Genomic DNA, 18,686 nt, shown 5'->3' with positions numbered 1-18,686 from the left:
ATGGACTTCAGTGTTTAAAGGGCCCCTAAAATCAATAGTTTCTTGATATTTGACATTATTTTTTTTATTCTGATTGAAAAACATAAGGTCAACTTCAAACCTTAGGACCCTTTTGACAATAGCATAATGAATGAATGCTTATGTACTGAAAACACAGCCTGGGTGTATAATTGTAACGTAGGGGGAACTCAAAAATGAAGGACAGCTGGATCAAAACGCAGTGAATTTTATTAACAGAATAAAGGAAGGACAAGAAAACTTGACAAGGAACACAAGAAACACTGGGAGATAAATACACAAGGGGAAAACTAGACACACCTAAGAATAAATCAGAACTAATCAACAAGAACTACAAAACATGGCACAGAACAGAAAATAAACAAAAGTCCACACAAGACATGGGGAACATAGGCTGGGATCATGACAGAACCCCCCCGGTGAAGCGGAGGCGGACTCAGGGTAGGGATGGAGGCCAGGCCAGTGTGGTGGATCAGAGAGCTAGCATGGAGCTAGCCGAGCAGGTGGCCCCGGAAGAGTAGGCGTCCATAGTGGAGCCAGCAGAGTAATAATAATAATAATAATAACAATAATACATTTTATTAGTATTGCACTTTACATTGCCAATGAAGAGATTTCAGGATGGGGGTGATGTGATCATGCTTGCACACCCTCATCAGGATCCTGGCAGTGCTGTTCTGGATATATTGTAGTTTCTGGATGCTTTTGCCAGAGATCCCGATGAGGAGTGCATTACAGTAGTCCAGCCTGGAGGACACAAAGGCATGGACGAACTTCTCTGCATCTGCCAGGTTGAGTATTGGACGGAGTTTGGCGATGTTCTTGAGGTGGTAGAATGATGTCTTACAGAGGTGTTTGATGTGGGTTTCAAAGGTGAGTTGAGAGTCCATTTTAACACCCAAATTGGTGACAGATGTGGAAAGGGAGATGTTTTGACCAGAGAAAGTGATACTGTTGATGGTGAAAGAGTGGAGCTGATGTGGTGTGCCAGCTAAGATGGCTTCCGTTTTGAAACTGTTCAGCTGAAGGAAGTTGAGCTTCATCCATGCCTCTATCTCTTCCACCTGCCTGGTGGTAAGTGCGGATGTTGGCAAGGGAGCAGAAGAAGTGGGGGTTGTCCTGAGATAAAGCTGTGTGTCATCAGCATAACAATGGAATGATATACCATGTCTGCTTATGACTTTGCCAAGGGGAAGCATGTAAATGGAGAAGAGTGTGCACAGAGCCCTGAGGGACACCGCAGGTGACATTGTGGGTGTGTGATTTGGCTTTGCCCAGGGCGACGTGCTCGGTTCTGCCGGTCAGGTACGAGATAAACCAGTTGTGAACATTTTCTGAGAGTCCAATGGTGTGTTGCAGGCTGTGGAGGAGAATGTTGTGGTCTACTGTATCAAAAGCAGCTGTTAGGTCTAGTAGGATGAGTAGAGATGGGGAACCAGTATCTGCTGCCATCAGAAGGTCGTTGGTGATCCTGACCAAGGCTGTTTCTGTGCTATGGGCAGGGCGGAAACCCGACTGAAACTTTTCAAACAAGTTATTGTGTTTGAGGTGAACATAAAGTTGAGCTGCAACTATTTTTTCCAGAACCTTTGATATGAATGGAAGATTGGAAATGGGCCTGTAGTTGGAGAGAACTTCTGGATCCAGAGTGGGTTTTTTCAGTAGAGGTCTGATGACAGCAGTTTTTAATGTAGATGGGATATGGCCAACCAGGAGGGAGTGGTTTATGATCTTGGTGATGAATGGAGAAATGGCAGAGATATCGGCCTTCACCTGGGCTGAAGGGAAAGGGTCCAGGGCACAGGTGGACGGCTTAATTTTTTTTGATGACGTCCTCCACTTCTTCCTGTGTGGCATTAGAGAAAGAGCAGAGGGGCTGGACAATCTCAAATGGTGGGTGAGCCTTTGGTAGGGGCAGGACAGCAGTGGCGGAGACGTGTGAGCGGATGTTATTAACTTTTTGTTTGAAAAAAGTGATGTGCATGTTGCACCTCTCCTCGGTGGTCTCAGAGTGTGGGAGTAAGGGGGGTTTAAGAAGGTGGTTTATTGTTGAAAAAAGTTGTTTGGAGTTACAGGGGCTGTTGTTGACGATAGTGGAATAAAACCTGGACAGTGTGTCCCTCAGAGCTTCTGAATATGCCCTCTTTTGTGAACAGTCAGTCCAGAGGCCTTGAGCCACTGCTCAAGGACACGCCCAGCTGCCTTAATCTTTCGCAGTTCGCAGGTGTACCAAGGTGCTGAGCGCGTGAATGAGACTGACCTGGATATTAAGGGGGCGTGGAGGTCCAGAAGATTGCTCAGGGACTGGTTGTAGAAATCCATGGAGTCAGCAACAGAAAGGAAGTCAGTAAAGCCAGAGGAGAGATGTTGAAGGTCCTGGGCCAGGGCATCCACATTGATGTTTTTCAGCTTTCTGAAGTGGATCTGTCGCTTTGGTTTGGTGTGGGGGGAAGGAAAGGGCAACTCCACTGACACAACCTTTTGATCTGAAACACCAAGATCATAAACCTGTAGGTTACTGAAGGGGGTGGAGTTACAAATTACCAAATCGAGTGTGTGTCCCCTGGAATATATGGGGACATCAACATGTTGCTGTAAGTTGAGGGAGTCTAGCAGCTGAAGGAAATCGGCAGCGGGATGACATGAGGGAGTGTCGACATGAATATTTATATCTCCCAGGATTATGGTATTGGCAGAGGTAGTACAGATAGTTGTGAGGAGATCAGACATTTCCTAGGTGAAAGCAGAGTTGGGTTTAGGAGGCCGGTAGATAAGGAAAACAGTCATTAGAAAGGGGGGCTTACATTTAAATGTAAGACACTCGCAGGAAGATGTTGCAGGCAGTGCGATGGGGGACAGCTCCAGGTCCTGTCGGTGAATGACAGCTAGGCCACCACCGTGGCCAGTGCTGCAAGCTGCCTCCAAATAACTGTAGCCGGGGAGACAGACTTCATTTAGGGCAGAGTAAACCTCTGGCTGGTGCCAGGTTTCCGTCAGACACATGAAGTCAAGTCCTTTCTCCCTGATGTGTTCTTCAATCAGTGTGGATTTATTATTGATGGATTGAGAGTTGAAAAGTTCAAATTTAACCAATGACTGTAGGGTGAATCTCTGTACAGGTCGCAAAACATTAAAATCCACTCTGTGCAGACGAAATGTATCCAGCCAAAAATGCGGGGATCCCATGCCAGAGTGCAGAGGTCTCGCAATATTTCCAGTGTTGATGGTAGCTGGAGCGATGGTACTCTGATGATGCGTCAGACATGCGACAGATGACCAGAGAGATGGAATGTTTGTAGCAGAGCAGCTTGGCTAGTTATGGAAGATGAATTTCGACCAGAGCCTCTATGAATGTAACGAGGGTGGCAAAGAAGTCCAAGTTCTTTAATGATGGGGATGTTAAATCCAGGTGTGGTTGCGAAGTTAAGTCGTCGGAGCTGCGAGCTGGAATAGCTGAACGCCATACTGACCGAGGAGGGATGCCAGCCGGACAACGTTAGCAGACAACACCAGCACCAAGTACTGGAATGGTGGTGGAAGAGAGAAAAGTTGTCCGTCAAGGCGATATGATGGTTGGATCCAGAGAGCCCTTTTCCAGGTGGAACAAGGTTGACAGCTAGAAGTCGTCGGTATAAAAGGTGGGTGAAGCGTAGGATACGAAATCCAGAAAAACTAGTACACAAGGCTCGTAAAAATAGCACAAGCACAAAACATATGCAATCAAACTATACAAGCGCTATATAAGCGCAATTAAAGATCGCGGGCAGAGAAGCAGCGAACAAACAATGCCAGCGTCCTCTCCATCCTGATCGGAGAGTAGAAGACCACCACAGCAGATCAGGCAGAACTGGGGACCACCACAGTGGACGACCTCCAGGGCAGAGCAGGCAGAACTGGACACCACCACAATGGATCAGGCGGAACTGGAAGCCACTACAGTGGAGCAGAAGACCACCGTAGTGGTCGTGTCAGGGCAGACAGAGAGTTTAGGGGTGACCTCCTTGGTCGTGTCAGGGCAGACAGAGAGTTTAGGGGTGACCTCCTTGGTCGTGTCAGGGCAGACAGAGAGTTTAGGGGTGACCTCCTTGGTCATGTCAGGGCAGACAGGAAGTTCAGGTTCAACCTCCTTGGTCGTGTCAGGGCAGACAGGATTTTTGGGGGCGACCTCCATGGTAGTGTCAGGGCAGACAGGATTTTTGGGGGCGACCTCCGTGGTCGTGTCAGGGCAGACGGGACATTCAGGTCCGACCTCCGTGGTCGTGTCAGGGCCGACAGAGAGTTCAGGGATGACCTCTGTGGTCGTGTCAGGGCAGACAGAGAGTTAAGGGGCGACCTCTGTGGTCATGTCAGGGCAGACAGAGAGTTCAGGGGCGACCTCCATGGTTGAGTCAGGACAGACAGGACTTTTGGGGGCGACCTCCGTGGTTGTGTCAGGGCAGACAGGACGTTCAGGTGCAACCTCCGTGGTCGTGTCAGGGCAGACAGGACTTTTGCGGGTGACCTCCGTGATCGTGTCAGGGCAGACAGGGTGTTCAGGGGCGACCTTCATGGTCATGTCAGGGCAGACAGAGAGTTCAGGGGCAACCTCCGTGGTCGTGTCATGGCAGACAGGACTTTTGGGGTTGACCTCCGTGGTTGTGTCAGGGCAGACAGAGAGTTCAGGGATGACCTCTGTGGTCGTGTCAGGGCAGACAGAGAGTTAAGGGGCGACCTCTGTGGTCATGTCAGGGCAGACAGAGAGTTCAGGGGCAACCTCCATGGTTGAGTCAGGACAGACAGGACTTTTGGGGGCGACCTCCGTGGTTGTGTCAGGGCAGACAGGACGTTCAGGTGCAACCTCCGTGGTCGAGTCAGGGCAGACAGGACTTTTGGGGGTGACCTCCGTGATCGTGTCAGGGCAGACAGAGTGTTCAGGGGCGACCTCCATGGTTGAGTCAGGACAGACAGGACTTTTGGGGGCGACCTCCGTGGTCGTGTCAGGGCAGACAGGACATTCAGGTCCGACCTCCGTGGTCGTGTCAGGGCAGACAGGACGTTCAGGTGCAACCTCCGTGGTTGTGTCAGGGCAGACAGGACTTTTGGGGGTGACCTCCGTGATCGTGTCAGGGCAGACAGAGTGTTCAGGGGCGACCTTCATGGTCATGTCAGGGCAGACAGAGAGTTCAGGGGCAACCTCCGTGGTCGTGTCAGGGCAGACAGGACTTTTGGGGTTGACCTCCGTGGTTGTGTCAGGGCAGACAGGACGTTCAGGTGCGACCTCCATGGTCGTGTCAGGGCAGTCCGAGAGTTCAGGGGTGACCTCCTGGGTCGTGTGAGGGCAGACAGGACTTTTGGGGTTGACCTCCGTGGTCGTGTCAGGGCAGACGGGACGTTCAGGTGCGACCTCCGTGGTCGTGTCAGGGCAGACAGAGAGTTCAGGGATGACCTGCTGTGGTCATGTCAGGGCAGACAGAGAGTTCAGGGGTGATCTCCGTGTCGTGTCAGGGCAGACAGGAAGTTCAGGTGCAACCTCCGATGTCAAGGCAGACAGGACGTTCAGGTGCGACCTCCGTAGTCAAGTCAGGGCCGAGAGATAGTTCAGGAATGACTTCCGTGGTCATGTCAGAGCAAACAGAGAATTTAAAGGTGGTCTCCTTGGTCGTGTCAGAGCAGACAGAGAGTTTAAAGGTGGCCTCCTTGGCCATGCCAGGACTAGCAGAGAGTTCAGGGGCAGTTTCCTTGGCTGTTACCAGATAGGCTAAGGGTTCACGAGCAGACACCGCCCCGGAGAAGCTGTAGACGTGCGGGTGCGTGCAGCACAAACACATAAGATTGCCATTACAGGAAGCGCAGCCGATGGCAGTAGGACCTTTGGGACCAGCCACCGGACTTGGGACAACCGGACTTGGATGCGTGGAGACCACCACACAAAAAACACTGGGGTTTAAATGTACAAGGGGTTATAGGCAAACAAGACACACCTGGGAATAAATCACAGAAATAATCAGCAAGAACTACAAAGGACTACAAAACATGGCACAGCACAGGAAATAACATAAAAGTCCACGGGACCAGGGGAACCATTTTTGTGCATACATGTGTGTGTGAGAGAGTATTTGTGTGTGTGTTAGTTGGGAAAGAAAGGATAAGGAATACATATCAGTGGAAATCCCACCCTGCAGCTGATTCAATAAATTTCATTGGTCACTGTACTGATTGCCTACATCAAACACAGATCCCTAAACCTACTATCACTGTAACCTTAACCAATGAAATTAGCTGCAGGCCGGGATTTCCACTGAACTGGTTTGGGGCAAAAATGAATTCTCCAGGGGAACACAGGCCAGGATCATGACAATAGTAAAGTGATTCTCAATCACCATTGACAGGCTGTGATGAAGACATGGACAAAACACATCTTTCTTAATCCAGGGTCTTCTGGCAGCCTTGTTTACAAAAATGAAATGTTCTCTATCATTTCAATGACTAGCTAGTCAGAAATTATCAATATGGTTAGTGAAAAAGAAAATGACAACCAAAAAATTATTTGTGGGTTATAATTATTCTTAATTATTATTAGATCTAATTGTTGTTTACTAATAAATAATACTTGAACAGAAATTGTAATTATATTTTTATTCAGAGATATTTGTATAACAGATAATAAATAGAACACTTTATTATTTTTATGACACATTTTAATTTTTGCATTTGGCAGACTTACATTGTATTTAAGGTATTTTATCGGTTCATGCAGTCCCTGGTTATCAAACCAATGGCACAAAAAGAATAAGACAATACATTCTTCTACACATTCTAAAATGCAACATGCATTATTCAGTCACTCTCTACACAACTTATTTCCTCACTTAACCAATTTGTATAGAAGAACAAGAAGTTCATTTATGCACTCTTTATTATTTGCGTCCCTTCAGCCAAGAATATAATTAAAATTGTTTAAAAGCTGAAATGGGACAGGGATGAAGCATGGCATAAGGAGCCTGTATCAAGCATTAGAACACCATCTGGCTGGCACTTCACACCACGCAGACAAAAACAGATGTTTCTAAGATCCTTCACAACAGCGTGTTCCTTGAAAGCTGGCCAAGATCAAGAAAATTAGCTCTCAATCCCCACCACAGAACAAACGGATGAAACTCAGAAATCAACAGTTTCTTTTTTTCTGGGAAAGATTCTCGTCTTCGTTAGCACCAACCTGTCATTCTGAATCACTGTCAAACCATTTAGTTGAAAATAAATACTTACAAGCTCGTCATTATATACAAAAACGTACTTATCATAAGTACTGTGATATCTCAGTCATTAAATATCAATTTCTTTAAATAGCGTTACTGTATTCTTTTAAGTATCTAATATACTGTACACTACTATTCAAAAGTGTGAGGTCTGTTTCTGAAAGATGTATATGCTCAACAAGGCTGTATTTATTTAATTAAAAACAGTGCAGTAAAAACAGTATATTGTGTAATATTATTATTTTCTTTTTAAATATATTTTAAAATGTAATTTTTTTCCATATGATGGCAAAAGATTTTTTTTCTGAACTCTTATTATCAATGTAGAAAACAGTTTTGATGCTTAATATGTTTGTGGAAAACGTTATTCTTTTTTTCTGATTCTCTGATGCATAGAAAGTTCAAAAGAATAGCATATATATATATATATATATATATATATATATATATATATATATATATATATAGTCTTTAATGTCACTTTTGATCAATTTATTGCATCCTTGCTGAATAAAAGTATTAATTTCTTTAAAAATATATTTCTGACCCCAGACCTCTGAACGGTGTATATATGTTGATATATATGTAATTTACTCAAAAGTTAGGCTACATATGCACACATACATTTTTTAACAGCTGTTAAAAGAATAAATCAACAAATATTTTGCATATGCAATTCCAATAAACCAGTTTCATAACAAAAGCAGTGCACTTAGAAAATAAAATACCAATTACATTGTAATTAAAATAATAATTTAAAATAAATGATTTGTATAAATAAAATATAATTAATTGGCTATTTATATAAGGGCTACAATAAATCATTGAAAAAGATTATACATTATAAGACTCAAAAAGCAGGGGAAAAAGACCTTTTTTGTTCCATGTGAAACAATCCATACTTCCAATTCGGAATCACCACAAATCATCTGCTAAAAATAAATCACCAAAAATGTAAACCAGACAAAAGCCTTAATGTTCATCCAATCTTACTCAATTGTAACTTTCTTTGTGAATTCCGAGGTTACCATGCAAGAATACAGCCAATTATAAAATCTCTAATCCGCACACACTGGAATGGCACCCTCATCAATAACCACCTCTTTTTCTTCCTCCTCAGCACATTCTCTCTCCTGCCTCAGTGACCTCTTGCGCTGCTCGTCTAGGAGCAAACTGGAGTTGGTCGGGATACAGAACTCACGGAAGCACCGCTTGAAGTTTTCATCCAGGAAGGCATAGAGGACAGGGTTTAAGCAACTGTTAGCATAACCCAGAGCTATGCAGAAATGCATGGCTGCAATTGAGGACTGCCTGGCCCCAAGATCCACATGCTCCAAAGCCTGGATCAAAGCTAAGACCTGCACCGGCATCCAGCACAACACAAAAGCAGCTACCACAGACAGTACCATATAGGTGATTCTCTTCAGATTCCGGTCTTTCTCTCTTGAGCCGGACAGGAGCCGGACACTGCGCAGGCGTCGCACCATCAAGCCGTAGCAGACGCTTATGATCACCACAGGAATCATGAAAGAGAAGAGGAACACACAAATCACAAACACTGGCCCCCAGTGTTCTTTTGGTTTAGGCAGGCTCAGCATGCACTCGGCACCTGCACAGAGATAAAGTCAGGGAATTAATCAAAAAGTTTCATAGTTCCTTGTTTTACAATGAATCATGAGCGGACTGATGAAATGGAAAGCAACATCTTCCTTTTTTGGAAGGGAACACAAGTGAGTAGAGTGGTTGAATGTATGCATATTTACCATTCAAAAATGCACAAAGTCATTTTCTTCTGCTTAAAAAGTTCTTCTGAACAGAACTTTTGACAAATTCATATTGTTCAAAAGTTTTGGGTCGGTAAGATTTTTTTCATGTTTTTAAAGTATTTTATGCTCACCACGGCTGTGTTTATTTAATAAAAAAAAAAAAACAGTAAAACTTAATTGCGTTAAAAAAAACGTTTTTTTTTTAATGTAAATTATTAATGTAATGGCAAAGCTGAATTTCCTCCAGTCTTCAGTGTCACATGATCCTTCAGTAATCATTCTAATATGCTTATTTGATGTTGAAAACAGTTCAGTCATGACAACTCTCAGAGTGGATAAATTTCAACAGCATTTATAGGCATAAAGCATGGAATATACATAGGCTTGATTTTGGCGGACGAGATCTACTACGCTGCTGCTTAGCAAATACACAAATTTGTTCAGCTTAGTCAAAAATAACAAACAAAGGAAAGGCTGCTGAAAGAAGGGCAGAACCCCATAGCAGATCTCTACAGGTGGCGCTGGGGAGGAGGAGGGATAACGGAAGCTTTCATATCGCGCAGCGTAATGATACGGGCTAGGGTACGATATATATAATGATTACAGATTTGGACGTGCTTCTGATTGGCTCGTGCCGTGGCGTTGAAAGACCCAATCAGCATTCGTTAGAGTTTCATGCCTGAACTTTGTATTTTTGTTACTTAACATATTTCACGAATTCACACTTACAAATAAGTTAGATAGAATAAATGGTATGCATATTTGGCGTGCTGTCCGGGGAGAGGGCTCCGAGCTCGGAAATTGGGCCCGAACCCAGAGTACTCAGCCCCGGATTGCTGTTTAGGAAGTAACCAGGCGAGTGTGAGGAGACGGGGTGGTGGAGGGATGCTGAAAAACTGTCAGGGAACATTGGTGAGTCAAATGAGTATATATATACTGTAGGTCTCCACTCATGCTGATTGGATAGACATGTTGATTACTGATTGTTGACAGCTGGTTGGAATGATGTGATAATTGGATGAATTATTTGAACGAGCTACTCCCGAACTTTGTTAATAAAACATCATTTAAATGCTTACTTGCTGAATAAAAGTATTAATTTGATAAAAAAAATACTTTTAAATGGTAGTGTGTTTCAAATGTTGTACACTATAATAATTTAAGCAATCATTATTAATCAGTCATATAAGGGTATTAACATTTAAGTAAGGGATAATGTATAGTGAGCCGGTTGTTATAGTGAATAACAACCCCGACAGGCTGAACGGGATCCCGACGCGAAGCGGATACCGCATTCTATATTGGAATTCAGCCAAGCCATGTAATAATCGTATTTAAATGCCAATTTGGTTGATGCTGTTTGGTTGTTTTTTGTAAAAGGGCAATTCCACGCAAAACTGTCACATCCATAACACCAACACAATGCCATGGTATTTAGTTGGCGTTATGGATGTGACAGTTTTGCGCGGACTTGCCCAAAAAATATTTGTTTGAGATCAAACAAAAATTGGCAAAAACTTACTTAGTGCACCTTTAAATCACGGTAAGACTTTCATATATTATAATTTTAGGCACAACTGCCTAAGTAAAAGTAAAACATCAACATGACAACATCAATCAGACAAAAGTAGAATCACATTTTCATGACATGATGAACAAACATGCTCCAGAATGGCAGGTTGACACAGGATACTGAGAAAACTACCGTAAACATCCTCCTCCACCTGACCCATGATCATAACAGGCAGTCCCACAGCTGATGCCAGCACCCACACAGCCACGTTGATCAGCTTGGCCCGGAGCGGGGTGCGAACTGTCAGGGAGCGCACGGGGTGGCAGACGGCTATGTAGCGATCCACACTCATTATGGTCAAGGTGAAGACACTCGTGAACATGTTGTAATAGTCAATGGCCATCACAACCTTGCACAGAGCCAAACCAAATGGCCATACACCAAGGATGACATCCGTGCCTTGGAAAGGAAGAGTGGCCAGGACTATTGCATCAGCCAAGGCCAGATTAAAGATGTAAATGTTGGTTGCCGTTTTCATCTTTGTGTACCTGCAGCATGTACAAATATCACTCTTAGAAGAATACAAGTAATTAAATAAGAGTAATTAAAGCTGGAGTGTTTAATTTCTGAATACAAATAAATATAAATATATATATATATTAATTTTTAAATACTATATATATATATATATATATATATATATATATATACATACATACATATATATATATATATATATATATATATATATATATATATATATATATATATATATTGTGTGTATGTGTGCATAAAACAAGATATTTAACACATAAAAAACTTCAAATTACTAAATAAAACCTAGTTTGTGTTTATATGCATCAAAGCTTCTCTGTGATATTTTTATATAAGTAAAGTCATTTTTAACTGAAACACAGTATTATATTTATCATCTGCCATTGTTTGAAATGCCCTGCTAGAAGAATGAACAAAGACAAGGACAAGCAAGAGCATAATTCAAAAAACAAATGACCATGACTATAGATGAATCTTCAGTATTCAAACGTGTTATATAATGATGAATATTTCATCATATAAAGCAGTCATTCTTATCTTCAAATATGTAGTTTAAGAGTGATCAAATCAAATATATATGGTCTCTTTCTGGATATGAAGGAAAGACTATCACAGGTAGATTGACACTTTTCAGTCCAAATTCAGAGAAGCTCTGAAACAGGCTTAGAAGGTAAAGAAACTGCAGGCAGTGCTTGGTAACCAGCCTAGCAACAGGTTTTAAAATAGGCCCATAGGACTATACTTTCTTTAAGCATGTTTTCCCTATATAACATGAGGTGATGCAGCAAATCTATTTTCTGACTCGTAATTATGAGGCAGTTTTCCTTGAACATTAGATCAGCAAGGAATTCCTTCATAATTATATACCTTCAACAAAATACAAGCATGAGAGAGGCGAGACAAAATTACTAGATGGCAATGTTCGTCAAACGAGCAGGCGAAGAGTGCGAGTCGGTAAATTAGGGAGACATTTGCATTTTCGCTCTGCAGTCAAACTTACGTAATTCCACTTTCCCTGAATTAAACCTAATGTTTAATGATTGTAACACTATTTGTGTATAATGTGAACTCCTTCTGTGCTGATCGAAAAGCTGTGTCTTGGCCCCCGTCTACAGCTGTTTCACGCCAGGGAGGTTTGGACAAGAACCAAATGTTAATTTAGCATTGTAACGAACAGGCTGGCTTGTGACACCACGTTGGCAGGACAAGTGCTCTGATGGGTTAGAAAATGCTGTCGCAAATATTTCACTGTACAGTTCAGGGCAAGAACAAGACAAAAATGGGTTGCAGGTCTGATCTGGTGAAAAAAACAATGCAATTAATAACATAGCCATATACGGTGATTGTTTTAATCATTTTAAAAGGGTGAAAATTCTGCTCATATCTTTTTTTGCGTTCAATCAAACTGTTCTGTATTTGGCTGAAAAATATTTTGGTAGAAGAAAACCAAATTAGGAAACTTCTTTTTTATTACTAATTTTATTCTGTGTTGCATGAAATCTGAGTGCAAACAAATCAAGCTGAGAACCACCCAAATTACAATAAAACCTAAAATGAACATTCCCAGAAATGTAGCCATTGGTTTTCCTGAAAATAACCGAGTGAGAACCATACATTAACGTTAGGGTAATGGGCGCAGCTATAATTGAAAATGTGAATCATTAGAAACATTTCAAATAATGTCTTGAAGTTAATAAAAAAAGACATGAAGTAATGTTGCAATATCATGAACATATGATGAAGCTTTTTTTAACCCTATAAAGCCTATTTGATTCATGAATTTCTAAAGCTTCTAAATCTGATCAAAACTTTATTGCAAAATGCCTAGTAAAGGCCTTTTAGTATAATTCTATAATATATTATACATCCTTCAGGTTGTGGTCTATTTGTTGTGAAATTTTCAATATTTTTTATAAAATAAATGTAAAAATAACATTTATATTGTTCAAAACAAACATCTGGCTGGACTGAAGCAATTTGGGTTTACCTGATTATCCATACATCAGTTTATAAAGAGATCAAAGTATCAAATATGATACAATGGGTTTTTGAGGCTTTTATTTGTACATCTCACACTCATCAGAATTGCATTGCATTATATGTTTTGCCCCCTGCAATTAATGCTAAAGAGCTTTGATCATAAAACATTTAAATATGATCTTACTAAGACACATTGGCAAACAAAGTAACGACTGATATAAGTAGTTTGCTACACTGTTATAAACAAATCTCATTGACTTACATTACAAGCAGAATTTCATCTTACTTTTTGGTCATATAAATAATAACATCTGCAACAAATTGCATATTTGTGCTCAATTTGGGCCTGTAAACAAAACTACACTTATTTTCTTCCTCGAGTGTGAGCTCCATTTTCTCACTATATTATAATATTTATGGGCCATAAAAGCCTTATGTATCAAATATGATGCAGAACATAAAACACATATGTTCCATATTAAAAGATCAGAATTCCCAGACTATTATAACATATGCCAGGCTTTACAGTGCTAACTTTATAAATAACCCTTCTCGCCTCAAATGCTTTCAACTGATCCTCCTCTATATTTGCACATATCGACCTCTCACTCTAGTCTAGCTCGTACACCAAGTTAATATGCAGACCAAACACTTATTCTCACCTGATAATTACATACATGACCAGACCGTTCCCCACGAGCCCCACCACGCACACTATCATGTAGACCACAACGACGGTGATCTTCGCGCTCATAGGCAGCGGTTCGTCACCATCAAGCCCACTTAAATTCCCCTGAAAACGCGAGTCGTTGAACATCTGTTGGACGTCGGACAACTCGAGCAACTCCATCGTGAAGAGAGCGCCTAAAACTGTTGAAGAGAAGATAGAACACTAACAAAAACTTGTATATGTCTCAAAACAAGCAATTGGATAGACTCCAATCAGGTTTAAACGACGCCCACACCCTTCAATATCTTTGTATCCTTTCTGAGGGAGTAATATTGTGAAGTAGGCTACTTACCTCATGAAAGTGCAAACCAAGCTTAAAGTATGTGACGCTGTCCGGTGACATTGCAGAGAGCTGGATCCATCTTACCTCAAGAAAAAAGACATTCTTGCCGCTTAAGATTGCATGCTCAGCGAGACGAATCTCCTCACCGTACAGTGCGTCGTTCACTTCTCGCACATTAAGACGTTACAGTAATCAAACATTGCGCGTGCGCGCGCTCGCGTGACGCGTGTGAATACAAGTTTAGCTCCAGGGTTGGTTGCTACACTTTTCATTCCTTGTTGAGCATTTCTAGTGGAACAAACATTGAGATAACCTAGCTAGGTACAAAAGAAATCTCAAGTCCCTGGGTTTAAAAGTCCCTGGGTTTGATTTATTATGATAGGTGTTCATAATTGATGTTCACAATATTTTTTGTAAAAGAAAAAATTAATCAGTTTTAATTATGTACACACATTCTTTAAGAACTGTATAAACTAAAAATACAAAAAAGTTATTTAAATAACCAGTAGCAAGACTCACTGTATTGTATTTTTTTCCCCAAGACTTACTGTTTTGCTCCTCAATATATAGTAACAGTTAGGATTAGACTATTCAAGGCATGTGGAAGCAAAGTATACCTGGTATAATAATTTCAGACTTTTATGACCATATTTTCAGCCTGGTCAAAAGGTTGCAGTCTTTTAAATAAGCTTCAGTCTAAATGGAGACATCGAGGCATCCAGCCAAAAGTGCATTACAATAATTCAGTCTTAAAGTTTTGAATGGATGACCTAATTTCTCAGTGTCTTGGAAATATATAAGAAATTCCCCATATAAATGTAGCAAAAGAAAATTACCAGACATGCAGTGCAATCTGCCATCTTGGAAAACTGTCAAGTTTCATCTGGTCTAGAGAAAATATATGAAGCTGTTTGTCTTCTGCATAACAATGAAAGCTAAAGGCTAACGCTGCCTAAAAGGAGCATGTATAAAGAGTGTTATTGCTTTATACAGAGAGAAACTGCCCTCTGCTGAAGGGCGTTGTACAAGATAAGCTGCAACATTTTTTGCCTTGGAATTAACCACAGACCTCAGGTGAAATATATCATATGACTGTTTCAGAACAATGAATTCAGCAAAACAATAGGTGGATAATATTGGTGAAATATTGAGATTTGGTTGCAGCACTGACTGAGACAAAAATCATGTGGAGCATAATGCAGTTAAAGGCCATTAGGCTAGGCTACCCGTGTGTCTTCCATTGAGATTATTAACTTGGAGGCACTAAAACAATTAAAATGCACAGAAATATAATGAGGAACAAGTGAAGAGTACTAAACTAAGTACTGCTTTCGAAATAATATTGTGGTCGCTTTACACTTGAAGATTATTTTGCTGTGCAGCGTGTAACGCACAGAACTAAGTAAAACACTCACATATAACCTTGAGAGGAAAATTTACGATGCCTTTGCCAGTGCCATCTTATTTACAGTGAAAGCCTTTACTCATGGCTGTTGGTGATGCAGTATGACAGAGAGAGAGAGAGAGAAGTGAAGCTGGAGAATATTTATAGTGATGTTGTGCTGTGGGCTACAGCGTGTTTATAAGGCAGCACACTCAGCTAACACCACTGCAGTTCGTGGTGGAGATAAATGAGGGGATATTTTGTATCCCTGTGGAGAACATTCGCTGAAATGTGAGGCAATCAATTTTCGCCCAGCACTCACAAAACAGCAGCTCTGAAAAGCAAAGGTTGGAAGACTCCGAGCGATGCCAGGGACAAAATGAGCCAATGAGCTGGAGAGGAACTGGAAATGATAGCAGTGACCGGCGAGAGGCAATGTGGTGACAGGTGGAAGAGAAGCAAAATATATAAAAACGAGTAATGTGAAATGGACACTGCGAATTGTTTATTTTAAATGCCTCTTCCTCACCTAGCCAGTATATATAGGCTATGTGTGTGCCTTGAAGCATGTGTGTTTTAATGGCATTTGGGTTCAAAACAGAAACAAACATGCTGGATACATATATTTTCCTCTCAAAAGTAATTCTGTATGTGTTTAGACAAACACAACGTTACCCCTGTGTATAAGAATCACCATTACGTCGCCTTTAAATGCCCTCCAGTGCAATTGAATGAGGAGTAATGGCTAATAGAAACACTTAGAAAGTCTGAGATAATGAAATTCACAATACCAGTGACCTGAATCACGTCCTTAAGAGTTCCGCATGGAATGCAGCAATCATTATAGATTTAAGAAGAGGAGACCAGAGGGAAATTGTCACACGCTCAATAACTCAAATGAGAAGTAATGATTAAAGTGAATCAGCATAGCATGTTCAGTAAGACACTATATCTGACAAGGCCATTTCACATAAGTGTCTTTAAGATCTCTGAACATTTTGATCTCCATTATTTTTAAGATGTTCTGTTGAACTTGAATGAGATCAATAAGCTTCTAGCAAGTTAGTTGTTAATCTTAGTTGCAGCAATGCAGAATTTAATTGTGGCTGCTAGACAATTCTGATTTTAACACTTGTTCTTTCACCTAAAATAGATTAATATGATTCAGATTAACAAATAATATAAGATATAATGTAAAATTATATAATATAATATATTATTGTATATAGTGTTCATACATGTCTTAGAGCTTTTAATTAAAATCTAAAATCCTAATTAAGAGAATGTGTTTCATGTGAAATTATGAAAAAGACAACATGATATTACCCTGCCCTCTTCTGGTGATATTAGGTATTACGGAATAGCAGTTTTCAATTACCCTACTTATTCCGTCACTGGTTCATTTGTTAAATTAAAGGGGAGGGACTGAAATATTAAATGATGTCCTTAAATACAATTTAAAAAGTTTTCATTCCAACTTCATTCACTCGAAAAACACACTCGGGGAAAAATGAACGTACTGACCTGTGCAACTCTTCATGCACATTTATTAATCACCAACATCGAACGCAAGCAGAAGGATTTTACGCCACTAGAGGCGCCAAAGTTTTAGTTTCAAGCTTTTAAACGTAATTTACAAAAGAGATAAATATAATAATAGGCTATATTTAAACACATGAGCATTCATGTACTGTTCATAAATATTTACTTACACTTCAAGACAAGTTTTACAATTTTGTGTTAATTAAACCCTAAAAAAAAAAACTAAAATAGACAAATTACCCACATACTCTTCTGCACCACTTCAAAATGAATTACTGATGTGGAAAATAACGTTGAAACTGGACATTTATGAAGGCACGTTACAGTGCAGAAAATGAGCTACTTTATGAGTCAAGTTAATTGCGTTTTGACTTTTGAGTTAAAAAAGCACATTTATGATGTTGCTATGGGCACTTGGACCTCATTTGGAGTTGTGTGAGGCTACAAAAAAGGTTTCAGCACTCCAGCATTTTCTTAAACGCCTTTCTGAAACTGTTGTCTAAGAACGCGTAAAGGAACGGATTGAGACACGAGTTGGCATAACTCAGTCCTGTGATGAAATAAGAGATACCTATAACCAGCGGAGTAGTGGGCAAGTCTGAGGTGAGGGCGACCACTGTACTCAGGTGGAAGGGTGTCCAACAGAACAAGCAAACGGCAAGCACGACGAAGACCATCATTGTGACTCGTTTCTTGGCTTTGTCCAGAGCCTTGCCGTTGGAGTTGAGTCGCGTGCGTCTCAGCTTGTAGAGCATCACGCTGTAGAGGATGCAAATGGTCGATACGGGGATGACAAACCCGAGGACCAGCGTGTAGATCCGACTGGCTTTGAACCAGAAACTCTCAGGGCTCGGGAAACTCAAAACGCAGCTCTTCCGGCTCTCCGCGTCGTCCGGACTCACGTAAACACCGGCGAAAACGGTGAAGGGCATCACGATGAGAATGACTAGTACCCAAACGCTCAGGCTGACCGTCTTGGCTAACCTGTAGGTCCGGTGGGGCATCCGTTTGGAGCGCAACGTGGACACCACGACCAGATAGCGGTCCGCACTCATCACAGTCAAGAAAAGGATGCTGGAGAAGATGTTGTAGTGGTCTATGGACAGGATCACTTTGCATAAAATCTCTCCAAACGGCCAGTAGTTTAACAGGTGCTCGGCGATATTGATGGGCAACACCAACGTGAAAAGGTCGTCGGCGATGGCCAAATTCAAAATGAATAAGTTGGTGACGGTTTTCATTTTAGGCGCCTTTAAGATCACGTAAATGACAGCGGTGTTGCCCGTGAGTCCCACGGCGCAGATGACAGAGTAAATAACCGGTAGCCAGATGTAGAAGTCAGGGTAGAACATCCACGTTGGAGTAGTGCAGTTGGTTTGGTTATAATCCGGACTGGTCAGGTTGCATGAAGATTGCATTGTTTTGTTGTCCATAGCGTCTCTAAATTCTATTAGAAATTAGAACCTATAGTTAAAAAGTAATGTAAAACTTTATTACAAAATAAAAACCACAGAAGTAAATTTACTCAGTTTGATTATTACATTAACAATTAAATTCTAACTAAACTGTATTTTGCATCTATTCGTAGTTTATATGTTAGGTGTGCATTGAAAACCATATAAGATTTTATTTATAATTTCACGAAATAGAAAACGAATTGAAGTCATCTTACCTGACAGA

The 18,686-nt window shown here is 41.1% G+C and overlaps 2 protein-coding genes across 2 annotated transcripts; both read right to left on the bottom strand.

The window, feature by feature from the left end:
- Positions 1 to 8,311: 8,311 nt before the first annotated feature.
- On the bottom strand, positions 8,312 to 13,917 carry LOC308702916 (delta-type opioid receptor; the record flags this gene model as incomplete). The annotated part of the gene is made up of 3 exons (XM_081386093.1): positions 8,312 to 8,862; positions 10,722 to 11,080; positions 13,730 to 13,917. The coding sequence occupies 3 exons, from the start codon at positions 13,915 to 13,917 to the stop codon at positions 8,312 to 8,314; spliced, it is 1,098 nt and encodes a 365-aa protein (XP_081242219.1).
- A 3,544-nt stretch (positions 13,918 to 17,461) lies between these two features.
- Positions 17,462 to 18,439, bottom strand: LOC308702917 (neuropeptides B/W receptor type 2; the record flags this gene model as incomplete). Its single annotated transcript, XM_081386094.1, has 1 exon — positions 17,462 to 18,439. The coding sequence occupies one exon, from the start codon at positions 18,437 to 18,439 to the stop codon at positions 17,462 to 17,464; it is 978 nt and encodes a 325-aa protein (XP_081242220.1).
- Positions 18,440 to 18,686: the final 247 nt, after the last annotated feature.

This window comes from Scardinius erythrophthalmus, assembly GCF_964197995.2.
Source record: "Scardinius erythrophthalmus genome assembly, chromosome: 15".
Taxonomy (NCBI): Eukaryota; Metazoa; Chordata; class Actinopteri; order Cypriniformes; family Leuciscidae; genus Scardinius; species Scardinius erythrophthalmus.
This window is presented reverse-complemented; position numbering and strand designations above follow the sequence as displayed.